Here is a 21,029-nt window from a genome sequence, read left to right on the forward strand (position 1 = left end):
TTTATAACCAAGGAAGGTAAGGGTTTAGTCATATTACGATATTAATATTACTGGTGTGTATATTTCTATATTATTAGTGTGTATATATACAGTATCTATATATTGTGTATATAGTGTGTATAAGATATATACACTTTTAGTGTTTATAGTGTGTGCTAGGGTGCATGAGTGTGTATGTTTCAATACACATTAATAATGTTAATACTATTTGGATCATATATCAGAAACACTAAACTGGATTTTTAAAATATCATATGATGAGGGAAGAGAGCAGCATACAAAACGAAAAACTGAATGGTTCACTCCTAATTCCAATGATTCATAAAAATCAGGACATTATTCAACTGTGCACAGGCTGAGTATCCTGATCCCAGAACTCAAACTAATAGTTATTTAATTTATAACTACTATCTTTATTAGAACATATCAAAAACATTGACTGAGCTTTTAAAAATGCTGATTAACAGAATTTACCTATAAATTGTAAGGGGCCATGGTCAATACTGCTGGTTACACATGAGCCATGTAAGATCTTAAATTTCTTAAAAATTTTTATTGCAATATAATCTACATACTACAAAATTCATCCTTTTTTGATTGAGCTGGAGTCTGCCTCTCTGATGCCCAGGCTGGAGCACAGTGGAGTGATCTCTGCTCACTGCCTCCTCCACCTTCCAGGTTCAAGCAATTTTCCTGCCTCAGCCTTCCTAGTAGCTGGGATTAGAGGCATGCACCACCACGCCTGGCTAATTTTTGTAGTTTTAGTAGAGATAGGGTTTCACCACGTTGGCCAGGCTGGTCTCAAACTCCTGACCTCGTGATCTGCCTGTCTCAGCCTCCCAAAGTGCTGGGATTACAGGCATGAGCCACCGTGCCCAGCCTAAAATTCACCCTATTAAAATATACAATTTAATGTTCTTTAGTATATTAATAAAGTTGTACAACCATCACCATTTCTAATTCCAGAACATTTTGATCACTCCCCCAAAAAAGCTCTGTACCCATTAGTAGTCACCCCCCTTATCTTCCTTTCCCCCACTCCTGGGAACCATAAATCTACTTTGTCTCTATGGATCTATTACTCTGGATATATCCCATAAACAAGATCATAAAATACATGGCCTTTTGTGTCTAGTTTCTTCTACTTAGCGTTATATTTTAAATGTTTATCCATGTTAGAGCACACATTAGCACTTCATTCTTTTTTATGGCAGAATAATAGTCCACTTTATGAATATACCACATTCGATTTATCTAGACATCAGTTGATATACATTTGAGTTATTTTCACTTTTTGCTACTATGAATAAACACTGCTATGAACATTAGTGTAAAAGTTTTTGTATGAATATATGTTTTCAATTCTTTTGCACAGTACTTTTTGATTTTTAATATAAGGTCCACAGATCATTAATTGTATAACTTCCCACTGGTCCACTGTATCTCCTTTGATAACCACCATGTTTTGGTACTCAAAGTTGGCTGAATTAATTTCTAATAGACTTCAAGTGTCTACCAAGTTGCAGTCCTTATGTTTTTCAACTTTGTATTTCTTTTCTCTTAAACTATTTACTTATAATAGCCCTCAATGATATGCAAAGGCTTTCTTTTCTTCTAGATGATTTTATTTGTATTTTCTTTGTTACTGTATTACCTTGCCAAAGCATGTTGCAGATCAAAAAGGTTAAGGAATAATACAGAGAGAGATGTTTATTCTTAGAGTCTTAGAGTATGTATTAACTAAGGGATTTATAAAGGTATCAATATAAAAAATAATCAAATATTAGTCTTATTTAAATTCATTAAGTCTTGCTATTCCAATTAACATTTCAAAACAGTCTTCCTACTGTTCAAATGCTACTGATAAACTTCAGCTACAGAACATAGTCTATATGTGGCATTACGTTTAAAATCTAAAAGCTTATGACCTCCAAAGTTATCAATTATTTAGAAAACAACAACAAAGGGAAAGAAACCTTCTCATGAAACTGTAAAAATATGCACGGTTTTTAACTTTTCTTAACACTGCATTTTTAGCACCAACTGACCAATAAAAGCTTTCGATTTGAGCCTTAAAGCATTTTTGAACTATGAAACAAAAACTAAACTGGCTTTATACAATATAAACTATAAGTTAAGAAGACTGATTAAACATTAAGTCAAAATACAGAAAATAATCATGGACCTTTACAATTCAATTACTCTAACAAATAACTTTTCATCTTTTTTTGAGACAGGGTCTCACCCTATCACCCAAGCTAAAGTGCAGTGGCACAATCACAAGTCACTGCAATCTCAACCTCCCAGGCTCAAGCGATCATCCCACCTCAGCCTACAAAGTAGCTGGGACCACCACACTTAGCTAATTAAAAATTTTTTTTGGAGAGGCAGAGACTCACTACGTTGCCCAGGTTGGTCTCCAACTCCTGGGCCCAAACATTTCTCCCAATTTGGCCTCCCAAAGTGCTGGCATTACAGGTGTGAGCCACTCCACCTGGCCTTCTTTTTGTCTTTCAAATAAATAATGCCTAGTGATGGGAAAGGACCAACTTATGATCAACAGAAAGTAGACAGCAAGTGAGGACCAGGTCAGAGGTCTCCTGACTCTCAATCTAGGGTGCTCATCGACTATTCCATTGAATAGAAAGCTTAAATCTGTAACTAGAGTAACTATAACTTAGAATACTGATACCGTGCTACTTGAGAGCTGAATTTAGAATCTTTATTATTTTTTAGCCATTAAAAAGTAACTCCAAGCCTGGGCAACATGGTGATATCCCATCTCTACAAAAATACAAAAATTAGCTGGGTGTGGTGGATGCACGCATATAGTCCACGTTACAAGGGAGGCTGAGGTGGGAGAATCATTTGACCCCAGGAGGTCGAGGCTTCAGTGAGCCATGAACATGTGACTTCACTCTAGCCTAGGTGACAGAGAGAGACACTGTCTCAAGAAAAACAAAAACAAACAAAAACCTCCAAATTTAGACATAAATTTCCAAATCTCGGTTATTTAGAGTTTTGGTCTTTAGAATTTTGGTTTAAAATGTAGCTGTTTCATGGGAAATGATACAGATAATGTCACTTTTTCTAAAAGAAAGAAAAAATATTAATGACAATAATAGTGGTAACAAACATTTTTAAAGTACTTACATGCCAGGTACTATTCTAAGCATTCACTTATTTTAAGTTATTTAATCCTCACAATAACCCCATAAATTAGGGAGCATTATTACTGACATTTAACAGATGAGAAAAAATGAGTCACTGAAAGGTTTAATAACTTGTCTAAAAAGTTGTATAAAGTAGTACTAACTGGGATCTGAATCCATGTAGTGTGGTTAACAAGCCAATGCTCTTATCCACTATGCCAGCTACTTCTTATGTAATAATGTATTTTTCAACACACCAAATATATTCAAATCTTTAAGGTAAGTAGAGCCATAATCAGGCAAAATATTTTAAATGAAATTATACTACAACTGCATTGATACAAAATTATGTAAAATACTATTATTTGGCCTTTGGTTCCACTTTTCTGTATTAAACTCTTCAGAAAACAGAATTTAATAAAATAAGAATAAAGTCCAGAAAATGAAGAATATTTAATAAGAAACTCAAAAATAAGATGGCAGAAAGACTATCTCAAGTAAAACAAAAACAAACAAAAATCTCCAAATTTAGAGCTAATTTTTTTAATGAAATTATATTGCAACTGCATTGATACAAAATTATATAAAATAGTATTATTTTACAGAGAAAAAAGTTTTTTATAGACAGAATCTTGCTATGTTGCTCAGGCTGGATTTGAACTCCTGGGCTTGAGCAATCCTCCCACCTCAGCCTCCCAAGTTGCTGGGATTACAGGTGTATGTCATAGCACCTGGCTAGGGAAATAAATACTTAAAGAAGTTTCACTCACTGTTAAAAAAAAAAACTGATCTGAAAGCTTATTCAATAGAAAAGAAAAGGAAAAATTTAAATTTCTCAACCTGTGTGCTTGATATAAATTAACAGTGACTCAGGCTCTTACATCAAAGGAACTCAAATTTTCAGAGTTATTTTAAAGATGAAAACATAATTTGTTTGAATATAGTTTATGAATGCCTATCATTTTTCCTTCAAAAATAGAGTATGCTTACATTGTTATCAATAACATTTCTAGAAGTGAAAAATATATAAAAATATAAAACAAAGTGTGACCACTTTCAAGATAGAAATTAAGATCATCTGTTATTATTTTAAATTCTGAAATATAAAACGAGCTTTTGTAGGGGAAATGCAAGTTAATCTTCTGCACCCTAGGAATTTTCTTTACTGAGTAACTAAACCCTATCAGAATAGTACACAAATTTTTTTCAGTTAATTCATTCTGTTGTGGACTCATTTAATCATTATGTAGTTTTTTTCTTCAAGTACATCAAATCTGTAACTTCAGTGGTTTCAAACTAATAACGTTAAACAGCTTTTTAGCAGTACTTGGTATCATTTTACAATATCAAACAATGATAGATAAAAACATTTAAAAAATTGGCCAGCTGTAGTGGCTCATGCCTGTAATCCCAGCACTTTGGGAGGCCAAGGCAGGTGGATCACGAGGTCAAGAGATTGAGACCATCCTGGTCAACATGGTGAAACCCCATCTCTACTAAAAATAAAAAAAATTAGCTGGGCATGGTGGCCCGTGCCTGTAATCCCAGCTACTCAGGAGGCTGAGGCAGGAGAATTGCCTGAACCCAGGAGGCGAAGGTGGGCTGAGATCGCACCATTGCACTCCAGCCTGGGTAACAAGAGCGAAACTCTATCTCAAAAAAAAATATATATATATGGCTAGAGTGACTGAAAAAAATTTTAATTTCATTTACATTTTGGTTTTAAGTAGTCATTTGTAACTAGTGATTGCTACTGTACTGAATAGCATAGCTCTCCTAGATAGACCTCAGCAAATTCTTCATTCAAAAAATGTAGTCTGTGTTCCAATCATCCTACTGTAGTTCAGTGAGGGGTCAAAATAGCATCCTAAATAAAAGCTTTAAATTAGATATCATACAATAAAAATTCCGCTATTCCTTGACAAATCTAAAGAACTTGAAGAACTGATCAGTAATTATATTGTCACTCATCGTTATTTATTCTGGTAATACACTGATTTTCTAAAATGAGTTTTCTCTTGAAATGCCCAATGGGCACCAAATTAAAAGATGAATCTTCTTAGTTTTATTATGTTAAAATTCTTAAGTACGATGCATTCATATTGCTTTATATATGATATTCCTATCTTATAACCAAAAGCAATACAAAAAGCAAAAATCTCCATTGTTCATGGATAATGTACCCAGTGGATAAATGCCTATGTTTTTAATACAATCTAGCAACCTTAATAATCAATTACTTTGTTAATAAAGATAAAAACTGTTTTTAGAGCAAGTGAAGATATAATGTACCACTTCTTGAAAGATTGTCTTAATTTTAAAAATGAATGAGCTGACCTTTTAGTAAAGAGAAAATCTTCAAAAGTATTGGCAAGTTCTGGCCACATACTGTCAAATTTTCCAGAAGAAGCATGCTGCCGGGCAACAGGTAGCCCAATAGAAAGAACCTTGAGGAGAGAGGATACTGCTAGTTTCCATGTGCTTTCAGAAGGGCAGGAATACTTCAAACTGAGAGGAACCCTAAGAGTCTGAAAATAAAAACAGTTTAATATAAGTATTAATTCAAACATACACACACAATTTTAATTACTTAAGAAAAACCACAGCAGATAAAAAAAGTAGCATAAGTATTTTCATTTTAAAAAGGATGGTATTTTTCAAAAAAATTAGCTGGGCATGGTGGCACACACCTGTAGTCCCAGCTACTCCAGAGGCAGAGACAGGAGAATTGCTTGAACCCAGGAGGTGGAGACTGCAGTGAGCCGAGATCGCGCCACTGCACTACAGCCTGGGTGAGAGTGTGAGACTCCATCTCAAAAACAAAAGGGATGGTATTTTCATTTTAAAAAGGATACTATTTCCCAGAAAGGCCAATTCTCAGACATGGTCTTTAAATACTGCCTGGAAAGATATATTTTTAAATCCTGTCTCTATCTTATAAACAATGAACCTAAAAAAATAACTTTTTGAACTTGTTTTTCATCATTAATAATAGGGATATTATCTGAAAAGTTAAGAGTAGGAAACACAATCCTGCAGCTTTTCTTAACCTGATGTTATGGAATCATAAATTCTGCCATAGTTCTCTCAGCAAAAAGTAATTTGGCTGATGTGGATATACCATCTACAAAGGGTCAATATTGCTTATACAGTCATCTGCCACATACATAGGTTAGACCATATAGCATAGGTGCAAAGGATGCTATACCACCTCGGTTTCTGTAAGTCCACTATGACTGATGTTCAGACAACAGTGAAATGGCCTAACGATGGATCTCTCAAACATATCTCTACACTTAAGCAATACATGACTGAATTTTCCCACTCATGGCAAGGGAACAGTAAATACAACATAAAATATCAATACTTTGAAGTTGTATGTTCTATCTGTAAAATTATTTGAGTTTTATATCCTACTCTAATATTTTTTGTGTACCTTTTTTCCTTCTCCAAATATTTCAGGAAAACTGGTAATTTAAGATTTGACCACTGAGGGTACAGGAGTAGAGCATTTGAGTTACGTACAGTGACTAGACATACAGTGACTGAGTATAGTGACATTTTTTTAGGTGATCAACTTTTGAGACAGGTGGCTTTTATTTATTAAAAGAACTAATTTGGAGCTTCAGAATTTCTCTGATCACAGCTCTATCTGGCAATTAGAACACTAGATTGACCAAAACATCATAGCAAACTAACACAGAGCACCATCAACAAACAGTTTTGGCATACTGTCAGGCGATTTGCATTACAGTAAAAATTCTGGTCTAAGAAAGTGTAGAAAAGATAAATTATCATATTTCAAGGATATAAAACCAAGTATCATCACCTTCCACACTCAACTGAGGATAGTAATACCCAATTATTACAGAGTATTCACACAGTATATATATTAACCATTACATAGTAGCATGAAATGGGCCTTCATTAACAGATAATGAACACACCCAGAATCTATTTATCCCCTTCCCCTCCTTCCACCTCCATACAATCCATGTGCTTTGGGAAGAACTGTCCCTACTTATAGTTTGGGAAGTCAGGCAAAGGGATGACAGAGCTGATCAAGCCAATGAATCCACTCCGTTTCCCTGGCCATAATCATTGGCTTAAGAGTGGGTATGGGACCTAAGCTGGTTCACTAAAAATTGATTTTAGGAACTTAAGAAGAATACAAGTGTGTGAATGTGTGTGCGCATGAACATACACACTGTCTCTCTCTCTTTCTCCCTATCGGATACATAATCCTATTACTGGCCTACAGCTACGAAGAAAAAATGATATGGTCAATTCTTAGCAGAACTTTCTAGAAAAAAAATGGTGTTTTTTGATAATACTGCTGAACCACTGGATCAACAAATCAAAGCCCTTCCTTTATCTTTGAATTTTCCAAGTAAGCATGCCAAAAAATTCCCTTTATTGTTAAAGCTGGTCAGAGCCTGAGTGTATGTCATTTGCAACCAAAAGAATACTAAGTGATACATGGGCCATTCTGAGTTCACATTTTATAACTCAAGCTAAGATAAAAGTATGGGGTATTACTGTTATTGATATTTTACTAAAATCAAGAAAACGTTCTGCATAGCAGATCCATTCAATTTATACATTTTATTTTTAAAAATGTTTACAAAACTAAACAGAAACTGGTATATAGCATGTGCTCAGTGATTGTCTGCGACCACAAGGTTCACAATTTTGGAGAAAGAGCCTTGTCCAATCAACCACAAAACAATGTGGTAAGTGGTACCAACAAAATGGGATTATAGAAAAGACATAATTTAACTCTTCTAGAAATACAAACTGAGTGGCTGGACATGGTGGTTCATGCCTTTAATTCCAGCACTTTGGGAGGCTGAGGTGGGTGTATCACTTGAGGTCAGAAGTTCAAGACCAGCCTGGCCAACATGGTGAAACCCCATCTCTACTAAAAATACAAAAATTAGCCAGGTGTGATGGTGTGCGCCTTTAGTCCCAGCTACTCAGGAGGCGGAGGTGGAAGAATTGCTTGAAACCAGGAGGCAGAGACTTCAGTGACATATGTTTTATGTTATATATATAAACTGAGCCAGGCACAGTGGCTCACACTTATAATCCCAGTGCTTTAGGAGAAAGAGGTTAGAGGACTGCCTGAGGTCAGAGACCAGCCTGGGCAACACATTAAGATCCAGTCTCTACAAAAAATTTAAAAATCAGCTGGGGGTGGTAGTGGTATCTGCCCGTAATCCCAGCTACTCGAAAGGCTGAGGCAGGAAGATCACATGGGATCAGGAGCTCAAGCGTGCAGTAAGTTAGAGCTATGCCACTCCACTCCTGCCTAGGTGACAGAGTAAAACTCTGTCTCTAAAAAATATATATATACAAAGTGATTCATATCACTCTTTGGTATTCAATCCTTCAATGGTTAAAGAACAAAGTCTGATCTTATGATAGCTTAAAAGACCGACAGTTATCTTGTCAGACATATCCCAGGTCCTGAACTGAATTTCTCAACATTTCTTAAATATACACCATGATCTTTTATACTGCTTAATTTACTTATAATACCTGCCTCCTCCTTTTTAATCTCTTAACCCCTTCAAGTGTCATCTCTATTAATTCCTGCCCAAATCCCCTCAGCAATTTACTTAGTTTTTTGTCTTTCAGAGAAACTCAATTTTTATTCAGCACTGACTACTTGGCAAGCATCATTAAATGCCATACCTCAATGGATTCTCGTAATATAGTTAAGACATGAAAGTAGTGTTGGTATTATTCTTTACAGGTGAGAAACATGCTCACATAGGTCAATTTGCCAAAAGTCATAAAACAGTAAGCCAATAGTGGACTATCTGAAGTCAGGCTACCCAAATGCAAAGCCTCTACTATGGTCTTTACCTAGCTAGCACTTAACATACTGTATTATTACTTGTTTGCCTTTCTTTATTCTCTATATTGAATTATTAAATGTAAGAATCATTTTATTCATTTAAAAAGTACTAGTAACTTGTCGAAAAATGCTTTAAAAACACGCTCAGTAAATGAAGAGAGGGGATAGTTTTGGTGAGGTAAGCAGTGAGGAGAGAAAAGTATCATAAAAGTCAAGGGAAGAAAGAGCTTTTAGAATGCTCAGCTTTCAGAAGGCCAGTACCATGCTACAAGGAAGATAAATCACTAGAAAAGGACTTAGGATGTGAAGATTTGGTCTTTTGTAACTTTGAGAAAGCAGTTTCTGTAGAGCAATACGGACGTAGGCCAACACACAACAGGCAAAGAATGAGTGGTGACTAGGTGAAGGCCACAAACTGTTTAAGGGATATGGGAATAAAGGAAAGCTGAAAGAGGATGACAATTTGAGTAGGATGTACAGTTGAGAGAAAATTCTTATAGTATCAAAGGCTTAATAATCCTTGTATAAGATGCTGAAAGAAAAGTGAAAAAAATCACCAATGAAGAAATGTGGGAACAGATGAGTCTTGAGAGAAGACAGCTCAAGTTGTGGTATTTATACAATCAATATAAGGTATATCCACATGGTAGAGGAAGAACACGGTTTAGGGTTAAGTCCTTCAAAACAGAGGGGAAAACAAGAAATAAGCCTTAGAGGAATAGAGTACAATCAACAAGAATTTTTTAAATGGCTGTCCATACAGTAAAAAAGTGGCTTTAAAAAACTCAGCATGCATATTCAGTTAAGTATATGGGCTGCATTGTTAATTTCTCCCTAAATCCTCACCAACCGTGAAGCTTGAGAAATACTGTCCTAAGAAACAGGATCCTCATTGTCTTATGTGGCAAAATGTAAGAACTCTAACATATTTAATGCACATGTATGTTAAAATATTTTTCACTAAAAAGAACTTCTCATACTTTAGAAAAATGGCTTGCTAAATACAATTCATGAATATTGGAAAAAAGTCATTATAAATAATAATACAAATTATATTTTCCATTTATCCCAATATAATAATATATTACACCTAAGGAATAATTTCAATAATGTCCTCACCATCTAATGGAAGTGTAGAAATAAAAAAAAGATACCTTAATAATATTCTGGAGCACTTTCTCATTCACCACTGCTTTGTGACACGCTGTTTTTTGGTATAAATCCACAACTACTTCTAAAGACCTTTCAGCAAATGGCACATAATTCAAGGCTACCCATTCCGCCTAGAAAGTAATATTTTCACACGCAGTTAAAAATAAATGGGATTAATTTAATCATATTGTTTTCAAAGGGAAAGCATATTTGTCTTAAAGTTCAGGTCTTGCTTTTAGGTCAGGTTATATTACATGCAAAGTTTTCAAAGAGATATGTACTTCATGAAAAAAATATTTTTCAACAGGCAAAAATTAAAACTATTGGAAAAAGCACACAGAGCATTCTACCAAGAACCGGGAAAGATGTACTTTATTTGTTGCCAATAGGTTAGGACAATTTTAGGAAATTTAACTCACCGGTGCAAATAGTTGGATCTATTGTGATTCCATTGTGTTGCAAGACAAATAGAATGAGAAAAGTTAATACATATTAAAACTACTTTTGGAAGATATAAAATTATAATTTTTATGTTGAGTGAGCAAAATCAGCATGTGCATGCATTCAGAAATTTACTTTTCCCCTAAGCCAAAGATAAAATTTGCCAACTATGGCTATAAAAATATTTTATGTAAAATCCAACTAAATTTTACACCAGTAGTGTACAACTTCTTATTTGGTACAAATAATTTCTTCATCTTGCATGGCAGGTATCTATTTTAAGTAAGATTAGACTTAGGGATTTAGAAGCTGTTTCATATTGGAATGGGGCAACCAAGAAAGAGGTACAAAGGAACGTAAATTCTTCAAGAAAGATGGACTGTAGAGTAATATGAAAGGTCAAACTTTCTGAAGAACCAGCTGGAAGAGGAAAGTCATAAATGAGGAGAAAAAGAACACAGAACTGGTTTCCCAAACAATATTTCTATTAAGCTTATACTGTTAACAGACATCTGTAAGTATATTTGTGAGTGAAAAGTATCTTTTTCTGAGATAATGAAAGTCCATCTTAAGTGGAACTGTATTTGAAGCCATGAAATCTTACAAAGTAAATAAAATTTACAGGAAATTACCTGATTATATTTTGCATTTGCAATGTGCTTTGTTTCCAGCTGTCCATACTGCGGAGGTTTACAGGAAAATTCTACAAATGCCAATAACTGGTCAAATATAGCTGGATACATTATCTGCATGTTTTCTGGTCCTACACAAATGGCCTATAAAAACAAAATATGAACATTAGAATGCATACTCTGAACTCCATTAAATTCTTTACTGTATATATATTTGTTTAACTAGAGAATCTTAAAAACTGTCTTATCTTACGTATTACACCATCTTTTCTAAGCCCTGCAGGACACAAACTATTTTAAACTGTTATAAATAATGTATAGGCTGAAACTGTTAATCAGCTAAAATAATGTTCTTTTTTTTAAAGTGTAATTTATTTCTTAACAGAATAGAAAAAGAGCAAACAAAGAGAAGTCCCAGGCAGTCCTCAGGTTCTACAATCTGATCATTTGTTCAGTAATACAGACACTAGGCCATTAAGGATGTGTGACTGAGCACAATGGCACTGACTTCAAATTTAGTGATATCAGTTCAGTGAAATGACATCTGATTTCTGCACCATGGCTGGCCCACCAACTTTAACAAATAAACATGTATGCTACAGTTGGGAAAATAAGTCATCTATGAATATTTGTTTCTAAAAAAAAAAAAGAATGGATTAATTTTTAACAGGGCTGTGTATATTTAATGTAAAAGGTATCTAAATATATAGATTTGATTCAAAATAAATTAAAATGTTAATATAAGAAAATAACATTTTAATAAATAGTAACTAGTGTCTCCAGATTTCTTCAAATAATTTGATAGGAAGAAAGAATAAAATATATCTCATGACACTGTAGACTTTAATTATTCAAATGTGTTGAAAATACTTAAATCTTTTGAGTTTTTTTTCTAGCCACAAATTTATTTTTTATTTTCATATTTTCCTAAGTCTTCATTTCTGTGAGAAAAATATTAATGATATTATTTATGAAGTGTCTAAAATATACTTGTGCTTTATAAGACAAAAAGCACGATTACTTTATGCCTGAGAGTGAAGGCACTCTTAAAATATACTAAACCAAAATTCAAAGCGTTTAACATTTTTTTAAAATTTCTTTAAAAATATGTACAAAACGTATGCACTCCAGGGCCTTTAACTTATCAGATAACACATGAGTTTCATTTTCCCTTAGAGGAGATGTAACCATTTAGCTATAATGAAAGTTTTAGCTAAAACTACACTGACAGAGAAAATAGATATGCAAGTGCTGCCTACACCTAAGTTTGACTGTTCTATAATTATAATGTAAAAAAGTAGTATAAAGCCATCTAATACCATCTCAATATTTTTTTTTCTCAAAAATAATGAAGAATTTGAATAGTAAAATTTATATAGTCTAAAAATTCTCTTTGCTGACTGCTTATCGTTCTCCTTTCTTCTCCATTAACCTCTTGCTGGGTCTTAACTCTTAGAAGTAAACAAGTAGTAATTATGGTGGAAAAGGAGACTGAATTACTCTAAATGCATTCTTTTATTTTAAATGACTAACAACAACCAAAGAAGCACATGTAGGTACCTGAGAAAACTAAGTATTACAATTTCTTTGTAAGTATGTTAACACAAATTAATGACTTTGATTATACATTTTGATTTTCAATCATCCTTTATAAAAAAAGAAAATATACTAATAGTGTTATAGTTGATTTATAGAGCAATTTTGGGACTTTAAAATGCATAATTTTGAACCCACAATTTTTTAACAACAAACTCCATCTAAGAAAAAGTTTTTATGGGTTTTTCTTCAGTATTCTTAAGTTTGAATATCAGAAAAGTCTATAGAATAAACCTGATAACAAATTTTAGTTCAAAAGCTAAGAATCAATAAGCAATCTGGATATCTCCTATTAGTCCTTGAAAGCTGTGTATGTGAAGGCAAGAAAAAATACTGAATATCCAATTTCTTATATTGTTTAAAATTTCACTTACTAACTCATTTAATAGTAATCCATTCAGTGCCTGGCACATACTAAGACTTTGCTAGAGAACTTAGAGATGAAAATAACAACAGCTAACATTTACTGGATGTTTAACTCACGCCCAGCACTAAGGGCCTTAAAAATATCCCACTTAAGAAGCAAAAAGTTGTAGATTTATTATTTTTACTTTATAGATAAGGAAGCTGAAGTATAGAAAGATTAAGAAACTTGCCCATGTTATTTAGAACAGGGCTTTGTCACACACTCCAAGGGCATCATTCACATACAGTGTGATGCTGTCTCCTGGAGCTCAACTTGGGCAGCCCTGGTGATGAACGCGGATACAGTTTCCAGCCACCTAAGAAGTTTAGCAGTAAATAAGACAGATGCAGTTTCCTGACCTCAAGACTTACAGTAAAGCACACATAAAAGGCAGATAATTAAATTCCTGGCTCCTCTACACATGCTAAAATAACTTGGCAATAAATAAATAAATTAGCACACATAACTACGTCAACTTGGCTGGGAACTGGTGATTTGAGAACAAAGAGAAGACTGAGAACTTGAAGTCCTAAACAATATAAAAGCACTGAGGAAGACAACATAAATGCTCCTCTTTAGAAAGAATACATAATATCAGAAATCAGTTTTTCTCATAGGAAAGAAAATAGCTTTTAACCAACAAAATGTTTTGCTGGATAACTATTAGTTTAAGGATGAAGTACAAAGGCAGGTAAATTTGCCTTGTGCGAAAATGTTGTGACACCTGTGGAAGAAAACATAAAAACACTCTGATAATAAAATATACATTTTTCTGTTAGGAGATACTAGAGATCCATTAAAAATCTCACATTCAAGATCTATGAAACTACATCATTTAGGTGATCATACAGTACAACAATGGCTAGTGTGAACATTAATAATTTTAAAATAATATAAACAACAATAACCCTAAGTTTCAAACTGAAGGTATATTTTGTTTTCAAAGCTATTAAAAGCTCAGAACAAATTACTAGTAGTTAGGATATTCTACTTTTTTTCTCACGGCTAAAGCAGAGTTTTTAAAAAATAAAATTTATACTTTGTTTCTGAAAACAAAACAAAACAAAACAAAAACGTTGTTTCTTGTTTATCCTGTACACATATATAAAAACCTGAATCAATGATCTGAATGAGAGTACCAGATTACAGGCATCTCAAAAGGCCTATGTCTTATCTTCTTTTCTGATAACTCTTCCATCCCCTGTAGTCTATAAGCAACTTATCTGCATGTCCAAGGGACAGGGGGAGAGTAATTATTGACAGGCTACTTTTCTCTTTTCTTTCCTATTGAAAATAAAAACAGATGTTTTGAGTTTAATTGTAGAAAACCAATACCCCTACACTGAATTTTTTTAAATGCCAGACTCTCATAAATTTTTAGTTTCTTTACATTTCCCGCACAATGCAACTACGGTTAAACAGATTAAGAACTGCTGCTCAGCTAAACTTCTTCCAGAACTAATTAAGAGGTATTGTGGTATAGCAGAAATATCACCATTCTCACTGTGAAAATTTTTATCATTTCAGTTGGGTAGCATTCAATCGGTTAATCAGAAATTTAATTTACACTACACAAATGGTTACTGACAACATGTGTGATCAGAATCTAGATCTACTCCAATCTTATTAGAACGTCTTCACTTTGCTGGACAGGCTGGCTACATAGTTGGCATTTTTTGGCTTAGCATTTTGATGGCTGTGAATTGTGCTACCAATTTTTCTTGATAGTCTAAAAAATACTTTGAATTTGATCTAGTCTTGCTTGCTAATCTGAATTTGCTCAATAATTTTAGATGTTTGTCTGAATACTTTTTTTTGGTAATAACAAAATACACATAGTAAAAATAAATCTCTTTAAAAACAGGAAAAATACTTTTTATAAATTTCTTTTTTAATGTAGGCTTTCAATAATTTCAGAGCTAAATTTAAGCACAGATGAAAAAAATAATGTAATCTCACTGCTTATTAATTTTCTAATCATAAAAGTACTTTACTAAAACAGTTATTCCAAATATTATATCCTCTTTTGAAGACTTGCATAGCAAACCAAAAATCCTGTTCAAGTGAAACATGAGGATGCAGGTAGCTTCTTTAAGATTCAAAATATACATGAATTACCTTTCAAAATATAGCAGAAAATCACAAGTTTTCAAAATACCTAGATCATGACAATCCTCAATTTATCCCAATGTATACATACACAACAATCTTGATGATCTACAATTTATCCCCCCAAATATATAGCAAAATAAAAAAAATTCAGAGAACTATATGCATTATTACTTAGCCACTAAAATTATATTACCTTTTGGAGAACATCTAAAGCTGTAAGTACAGCTTCCTGTAAACTTGTCAAAACTGCTTCGGTATAAGATGGAAGAATAAAAGGGGATGCATCTGAACTTATTGGGACTGAAATAGCACTGTGCAATATGACTCCCAACTTTTGCAAGTCATCCATGTTGAAACCAGTTTTTATGTGTTGGTAGAGAGCTGGAAATATCTGAATTAAAGCTGTAAGAAAAGGCTGGCTAGGAATAAAAGTTAGTTTATCAAAAGTAATAGGAGGCTTAGTACTTTCAGATCCAATTCTATACCAGGTATTCCACGCAGCCCACCATAGATTCAAATCTTCAAGCTCATCAGTAACAATGGGTGGCTCGGAGCTACTATATCTTCCAAGTCTTTCTCCAATGGAATCTGTTCTTACAAATGGCCTGCTCATGCCAGGGTTTGATATGGGCCCTATAAGAACAGGCACAGGTACATTAACTACAGGTGGTGTCTCAGGCTTATCCAAGTCTCTGGCAGGAGACACAATCTGTAAAATTTCCTGGAAGCTTTTCAAAGCAGCCAGAGACACTTCATTGTTTTTGCTGAGTGCTGCTGATTGTATATGGTCAAGAAGAACATCCCAAGCTCTTGAAAAATCTCCTATATTAGGAAAAGAAAAAAAAAAACATTATCATAAAAGTAATCAAATTTTCTCTTAATATTAGACATTTGAAAGCATATTTGCTTAATTTTTCTGCTTAAAATCCCACAGAACTGGAAAATATATGACTAAGTACTAAGGTACTAACAATGGGAATTAAAATTATCCCAACCTAGAAATCTAGCAAAAAATTTTTTTCAGATATAGGAACAAACGGCAGCAAGAAGAGGATGACATCAAATAATGTTTCAATCTTAAAAACAACTCAGGTAGGTGATGGGTACATTAAAACCTCAGATTTCACCACTATATAATTCATTGATGTAACCAAAAACCACTTGTACCCCGAAAGCTATTAAAATTAAAAAAAAATTTTTAACCCAAAAATATGTATGTACTTATACATATTTATACCACTTCCTAGTACTTCTGCCTAAGAAGAACAGAAAAATAAATCAATGAGATTGAAACAAAAGCATTTCAGTAACATCTTCAGTCTATCCATCTACCTTTATTAATGATTAAGTAAGATGTTCTCATTCTTAATCAAATAATCATTGGAAAAGTTGTAACTTAGTATAACACATTTTATTATTGGTCTAAATATTTAAGATAAACTGTATTACATTCCATAAATCTTAAGTTTATACTTTAGTTTTCGTATTTAAGTGATTTTATAGCTGCAGAACTTTTTGTTTCTTTTTTTTCTTTTTTTTTTTTTTTTTGAGACGGAGTTTCTCTCTTGTTACCCAGGCTGGAGTGCAATGGCGCCATCTCGGCTCACCGGAACCTCCGCCTCCTGGGTTCAGGCAATTCTCCTGCCTCAGCCTCCAGAGTAGCTGGGATTACAGGCACGCGCCACCATGCCCAGCTAATTTTTTGTATTTTTAGTAGAGACGGGGTTTCACCATGTTGACCAGGATGGTCTCGATCTCTTGACCTCGTTGATCCACCCGCCTCGGCCTCCCAAAGTGCTGGGATTACAGGTGCAACCCACCGCGCCCGGCCCTTTGTTTCTTTTTTAAAGAAATGGTATCTCACTCTGTTACCCAGGCTGGAGTGTCTTATGGTATGATCATGGCTCACTGGGCTCCCACCTCAGCCTACCAAGTGGCTGGGACCACAGTCACATGCCACCGTGCCTGGCTAATTTATTTTTTAATTATTTTTTGTAGAGATGGAGTCTCTCTATGATGTCCAGTCTGGTCCTGAACTCCTGGGCTCAAGTGATCCTCCCATCTCAGCTTCCCGAGTAGCTGGGACTACAGATGCACCCCACCGCGCTTGGCTTATTTCTGTATTTTTTTGTAGAAATACGGTTTTACCATGTTGCCCAGGCTGGGCTCAAGCAGTCCTCTTGACTTGGCCTTCCAAAGGGCTGGCTGGGATTATAGCCGTGAGCTACCACGTCTGGCCAGATCTTTTTCCTACAGCCAACAATCCTAATGGCTTGTTAATAACATGAATTATTATCTACATACTTGCATTAAAATGATGCAAAAAATTGGGAAAATTGATATTTTTCAAAGCAGTATAATATAAGTAGGCTATGAAACATGTAAAATAAATAATCAAGGTTTAAGGACTTTCGTTTTGCAAAGGCTATAAATGACTAGTTTTTTTTTTTTTTTTAAAAAGGGACAAACCCAAATACCTGAGTTAATAAAAAAGTCAGTCAGTTAATAAGAAAGCTTGAAGTAGGTCTGCTACAGAACAATAGGTACTATCTGCCTACTCTGGACAAACTGTAACACCTGCCTAGTTATATGCATCTTCCCCCACCATATTTTTTTATTAAAAATTGAGGGCTGGTTGCAGTGGCTCATGTCTGTAATCCCTGCACCTTGGGAGTCCAAGGAATGTGGATCACCTGAGGTCAGGAATTCTAGACCAGCCTGGCCAATATGATGAAACCTGTCTCTATTAAAAATACAAAAACTGGCCAGGTGCAGTGGCTCAAGCCTGTAATCCCAGCACTTTGGGAGGCCAAGGCGGATGGATCATGAGGTCAAGAGATCGAGACCATCCTGGTCAACACGGTGAAACCCCATCTCTATTAAAAACACAAAAAATTAGCTGGGCATGGTGGTGTGTGCCTGTAATCCCAGCTACACAGGAGGCTGAGGCAGGAGAATTGCCTGAACCCAGGAGGCGGAGGTTGCGGTGAGCTGAGATGCTGCCATTGCACTCCAGCCTGGGTAGCAAGAGTGAAACTCTGTCTCAAAAAAACAAAACAAAACAAAAATAATTATGTACAAAACTATATACAAAAGTATCTCTTCACATTTTTCTACCACCACCAGTACTACTGCCAGAATTAAAAGTATACTCGGCAACTGGGTTTCTCAGTCTTGGTACCACTGACATTTCTGGTTGGATAATTCTTTGTTATAGGAGACTGCATTGTAAGATGTGCCCTGTAAGATGTGTAGCATTAACCCTTGCCTCTACCTTCCCCAGACAGCAGTAACACTCACCCCTTCCCCAGTTATGACAACTAAAAATGTCTCCAGAGTTGCCAAATGTCCAATGGGAGTAGAATGGGCCCTGTTTAAGAACCACTGATACGCCACCAACAGCTTCCTAAGCAGTCTAACAACACCCTGCCATCCTTCCTTGTTTCTATTCCATTCTACATACACACTAAGATATGCACTTTGTGATCTTTTTGAAGTGCATATCTGATCATGTCAAATCATGAATTATATCTTGTAATTGTTCTTAGGATGAAGTCCTAACTTTTTTTTTTTTTTTGAAACAGGTTTTCACTCTGTCATCCAGATTTGAGTGCACTGGGACGATCTTGGCTAACTGCACAAATCTCCATATCCCACACTCAAGCAAGCCTTGCACCTCAGCCTCCCAAGTAGCTGGGATTGCAGGTGCATACCACCACATTTGAACAATTTTTTAAAAATTTTTGTAGAGACAAGATCTCATTATATTGCTCAGGCTGGTTTCAAACTCCAGGGCTCAAGCTTTCCTAATGCCTCAGCCTCCCAAAGTGTTGAGATTATAGGCAAGAGCCACCCTGCCTAGCCTCCTAACTTTCTCCTAACACACTGTACATGATCTGGATATGGCCTTTCCCTACCTTTCAATCTTGCTGAGAATCAAACTCTTATTTTCTTCATTCTAGACCTTTAAACATGCTAGAGTCTGCCATCTCTTTTCCTCAATCTTCTCCTGTCTTTTTTACATTCTCTCATTGACTATAAGGCTCTCCACACTTCATCTTACCCTTGCCTGATGAACCCCTACTTACCCTTCAGATCTCAGAAAAACTATAGCTTTATCAAAGCCCATGTGGAACTCACTGGCCAGGTCAAGTACCTATTGAAGCTCACAATGTACCATTCCTTTGCAACATGTCACTGTACCAATTTTGCCTTTATTTATGTAATTATGGCTACTCCTTCATGCCTATGATAGCAAAAATGATGTGTATTTAGCCTTTCATTGTATTCCCTAGAGGCTAGACCACAGTAGGTACACATTAAATAATTTATCAATGAAATGAATGAAAACACACATGCTTACACATACACCACACATAAAGACTAAGCTAAGATAGATTATTCTTAGGTAGTAGCACTGTATATGAACTCTAAAATAATTGTATTTTCCAAATTTCCTTTAACATTAATTACTTGCATAACCAGAAAAAATATATATATATGTATACCTAGAGGTTGCAGCAAATATCTTCTAGTGTTGAAGATCCTTGCTACCCCAGCCAACGTTAATACCCATGTCTCAGCCCATTGCTTCTCTGCTGTGTCCCTTGAATGATGAATGAGAATATTGCCACCTCCAGACTCAATCTTTTCTTTGTCTGCAGTGGTAGAGGACTCTCGAACTCTGTCCAGTAGATGAAAGAGTACCTAAATATTTATAAAAATGTCATATAAAAAGCATTGATAATATAGCTTAAGTAATAGCATAGGAGCAACAGCATAGGAATCTAGAAAGTGTTACAAAAATATACTTGACAATCTTATCAATCTCTATATATTGGAGGAAACTGACCAACAGAGATAATTATACATTCTTTTTTTTTTTTTTAAGAAGAAGTCTCGCTCTGTCACCCTGGCTGGAGAGCACTGGTGCAATCTCAGCTTACTGCAACCTCCTCCTCTTGGGTTCAAGTGATTCTCCTGACTCAGACTCCTGAGTAGCCGGGATTACAGGAGCCCGCCAACACATCCAGCTAATTTTTGTATTTTTAGTAGAGACAGGGTTTCATCATATTGGCCAGACTGGTCTCAAACTCCTGATCTGAGGTGATCCACTCGCCTCAGCCTCCCAAAGTGCTGGGATTACAGATGTGAGCTACAGTGCGAGGCCTTAATTAAACATTCTTAAATTTATCATGGAATATAAAAAATTAAGGCTGGGCACAGTGGCTCACATCTGTAATCCTGGCACTTTGGGAGGCCAAGGTGGGCAGATGGCTTGAGCCCAGGAGTTCAAGACCAGCTCGTGCAAAAATGGTGAAGCCCAGTCCCTACAAAAAAAATACAAAAATTAGCCAAGTGTTGTGGTATACATCCGTAGTCCCAGCTACTTAGAAGGCTGAGGTGAGACGATCACCTGAACCACCAGGGGAGGCTGAGGTGGCAGTGAGCTTTGATCATGCCACTGCACTCCAGCCTGGGCAACAGAGTGAGAACCTGTCTCAAAAAAAGAAATTAAAATTAACTGGATAGTGTGAGTCCATAGTCCCAGCTACTCGAGAGGCTGATGTGGGAGGATCACTTGAGCCCAGCAGGTCAAGGTTGTAGTGTGCTATAATCTGACCATTGCACTCAAGCCTGGGTGACAGAGCAAGACCCTATCTCACACACACAAA

At 35.3% G+C, this 21,029-nt stretch overlaps 1 protein-coding gene across 4 annotated transcripts in view; it reads right to left on the minus strand.

Moving 5' to 3' along the window:
• MON2 (MON2 regulator of endosome-to-Golgi trafficking) overlaps positions 1–21,029 on the minus strand; it is a 130,982-nt gene that overhangs the window by 16,764 nt on the left and 93,189 nt on the right. For 3 of the 4 annotated variants that reach the window (XM_002752680.6, XM_054238325.2, XM_078336205.1), the window contains 6 exons: positions 19,863–20,061; positions 15,548–16,176; positions 11,241–11,384; positions 10,587–10,604; positions 10,170–10,298; positions 5,490–5,680 (listed from right to left, as the gene is read on the minus strand). In XM_002752680.6, coding sequence (XP_002752726.1) covers positions 5,490–5,680; positions 10,170–10,298; positions 10,587–10,604; positions 11,241–11,384; positions 15,548–16,176; positions 19,863–20,061 — 1,310 coding nt within the window. The remainder of the gene's footprint in view (positions 1–5,489; positions 5,681–10,169; positions 10,299–10,586; positions 10,605–11,240; positions 11,385–15,547; positions 16,177–19,862; positions 20,062–21,029) is intronic. The other variant, XM_002752681.7, reaches the window with a different exon arrangement.

This window comes from Callithrix jacchus, chromosome 9 (genome assembly GCF_049354715.1).
Source record: "Callithrix jacchus isolate 240 chromosome 9, calJac240_pri, whole genome shotgun sequence".
NCBI lineage: Eukaryota > Metazoa > Chordata > Mammalia > Primates > Cebidae > Callithrix > Callithrix jacchus.